The sequence below is a fragment of the Anarrhichthys ocellatus genome, unplaced genomic scaffold (assembly GCF_004355925.1).
Source record: "Anarrhichthys ocellatus isolate YVR2014 unplaced genomic scaffold, GSC_Weel_1.0 scaffold5533, whole genome shotgun sequence".
In the NCBI taxonomy this organism is placed as follows: domain Eukaryota; kingdom Metazoa; phylum Chordata; class Actinopteri; order Perciformes; family Anarhichadidae; genus Anarrhichthys; species Anarrhichthys ocellatus.
This window is the reverse complement of record NW_022285507.1, coordinates 878-3,440: the sequence shown is the minus strand read 5'-3', so window position 1 is coordinate 3,440 and position 2,563 is coordinate 878. Positions and strand designations below refer to the sequence as shown.

Here is a 2,563-nt window from a genome sequence, read left to right as displayed (position 1 = left end):
TAGAGTCATTTTCTCATAGACTTCTATACAACCAGAGGAGTCACCCCCTGGTGGACACTAGAGAGGATGCAGCTTTAACACATGAAGCACTGACTTCACTTTAAAGAAACAGGTTGTCTCCTGATTAAATCACAACAAATGTTTGTCCCCAAAAGTGTCCCGTTTAGTCCCGCCCTACTGTGCTGTGATTGGCTGTTACTGGCTACTATCACTGTCCTATAATCCAGCAATCACAACACTGTGAGAAGAGTCTATGGTGTGGATGAAGTTGTTACATTTCACCTATTTTGTGGTTGGCTAGCTAGCGAGCTAATTCCACCATGCTTTAATGCTACACTGGTTCAGAAGATGAACGCTCATGGGAGAAGTTGAGCTCTGCCAGAAAGCCCCTTCAGGATGGAAGAGCTTTAGGTTTAGGGATCTTTCCTCTGCTGAATTCAGATCAAACTTTACATTTATTTGTCCCGCTAGTAATCAACTAATAGGAAAGTTTTCCCTCCATTTTTTGTTTCTTGCTCTACGTCCATTATTACAGTAATAAATGCACATTCCCACTGAGCCGTAGTTTAGCTGAACATCATGTTTTAAAGTGCAGAGAAGCTAATAGAGACGGTTAATAAACTTTCTGTGTCGTGTGTTTGCGTTCATCTCCGTCTCTGTTTCAGGTGTTTGTGTGTAACAGTGCCAAATACAGCGACCTGGGCCAACCCTTCGGCTACCTGAAGGCCAGCACGGCTCTGAACTGTGTCAACCTGTTTGTGATGCCGTACAATTACCCCGTCCTGCTGCCTCTGCTGGGTAAGACCAACAGACCCAGGTCTGTCTGTCACCATGTGGGCAGGACCTAAAATCTAGTCATTATTATCTTTAATGAAGTATACTAATGAGCTTAGAGCTCGTGTTATGTAGTTAAGAACCTTCTGGCTATGAGTCTCCCCCATTTGGGGGCACTCTGGCTCAGCCCCCCTGAAAAAATTGTTCGGAAAATAGCCTTATTGTTCGCCAGTATTGTGGATCTGTCCAGTTTGTTTTCTGGATTAAACAGCAACGTATGGGCAACACTATCATATAAGTCACTTTTTACACACTCCAAACACAACTATAGACTACTAGTATAAGCATCTAGAAAATGTGGCATGAAATCCTGGGCAGAAATCGGCGTTATGTCTGCCTCAAATCAATATTTTCACCATGAAGCTAGCAGCTAGCCGGCTAATCCGGACATCGTTTAGCATTAGCATCACGCAGAGAACGCATACATACTGTCGGTCCTTCTCTCCGTGGACGCACAACAACGCTGTGACCGTACAACGGTCCAATGCCACTGGTCTTCACCGGAAAAAATCCATGGTTTTTGGTCAGGTTTTATGAAATATTAGTTCAAAAACATCGAAAATGCTCCGGTTCAGAGCTACCGTCATGGCCGCCAAGTGCATCCTGTTTACAGCCGAGCTGTTTCCTGTGGAAGGGGGGTCAACCCACCTCGGGCCAGCGGTCAGACTTTCGGCCAATGGAATTTTACGCACGGGGAGACGCGGCACTTCTTGCAACTTTACTGGCTGAAACTTATGTCAATCAACACCAAATTCGACGCACGCCTTCCTGAGACTCTGACGCGTCGAAGGAGGGCTTATTGACTGAAATCGACCGATGATGGGCTGAGCTACAGCGCCATACACATACAGGGACTGAGAAAATCCTATGGCCGAGAGCCAGAGACAGGCTCTGATGATGTTAGGAATCTCAAAATGATTCCTAACATCTGTATTTGGATGTATTGAATAATATGAGTGATAAAAAAAGTGAATTATATAGTATATAAAATTAGAATAGAGCATGAGAGAGAAATGAGCATTCGGCTTGAAATTCTGTACTCAGACCTCCTATTATGCTGGCCTGCTTCACTCAATCTAAGTAAAATTAGCTTAGAGAGACCACAACTCTGTTGTGCTATGACACAGGAGTATTTGTAGTCTTCACTCTGCAATAATTCCAAAAAAATGTTCAATGAAAGTGCTTTTTTTTCAGGCAAACCTGAAACTTTTTCAACTTGAGCTGTGCCATAAGTGTATCAGTTATTAACCAGTAACATATACACAATATTTACACAATTGAACACATCTCACAAGTGTTACCTGTATAGACCATCAAAATTATTAAAATAGACCTTGTAGTTTGGGTAGTTTACTCTCTTGAGTGTGGGTATGCAATTTTCGAGCAGAGGGCTAAAAATAGGGCTAGTAGTTAAAAGGTACAGCTCATAATTCATCTCTAATATCTATTTTATATTCATGTGAAAACATCTCCTTCAAACTACTGGATTCATTCTAGTTTATCACCAAAACTACATTTTACAGATGACATGTGAACACATCATAACGTTATAATGTACCTTCAGCCAGTACTCATGTTCACTGAGCAGAGCCTGAAGGCATCATAATGTAACTGAAGTGAACCTCCGTTGGTTAGCCGTTAGCGGTGCTGCTAACGTTACTAGCTCCTAGCTCTCCTCCTGTTGGTTAGCTGTTAGCGGTGCTGCTAACGTTACTAGCTCTCCTCCTGT

General features: G+C 42.8%; 1 protein-coding gene across 1 annotated transcript in view; it reads left to right on the top strand.

Moving 5' to 3' along the window:
- Window positions 1-38: 38 nt before the first annotated feature.
- LOC116379922 (integrator complex subunit 6-like) overlaps window positions 39-2,563 on the top strand; it is a 3,384-nt gene continuing 859 nt past the window's right edge. The window contains exon 1 of the mRNA XM_031841880.1: window positions 39-798. Coding sequence (XP_031697740.1) covers window positions 762-798 — 37 coding nt within the window. The 5' untranslated portion in view covers window positions 39-761. The remainder of the gene's footprint in view (window positions 799-2,563) is intronic.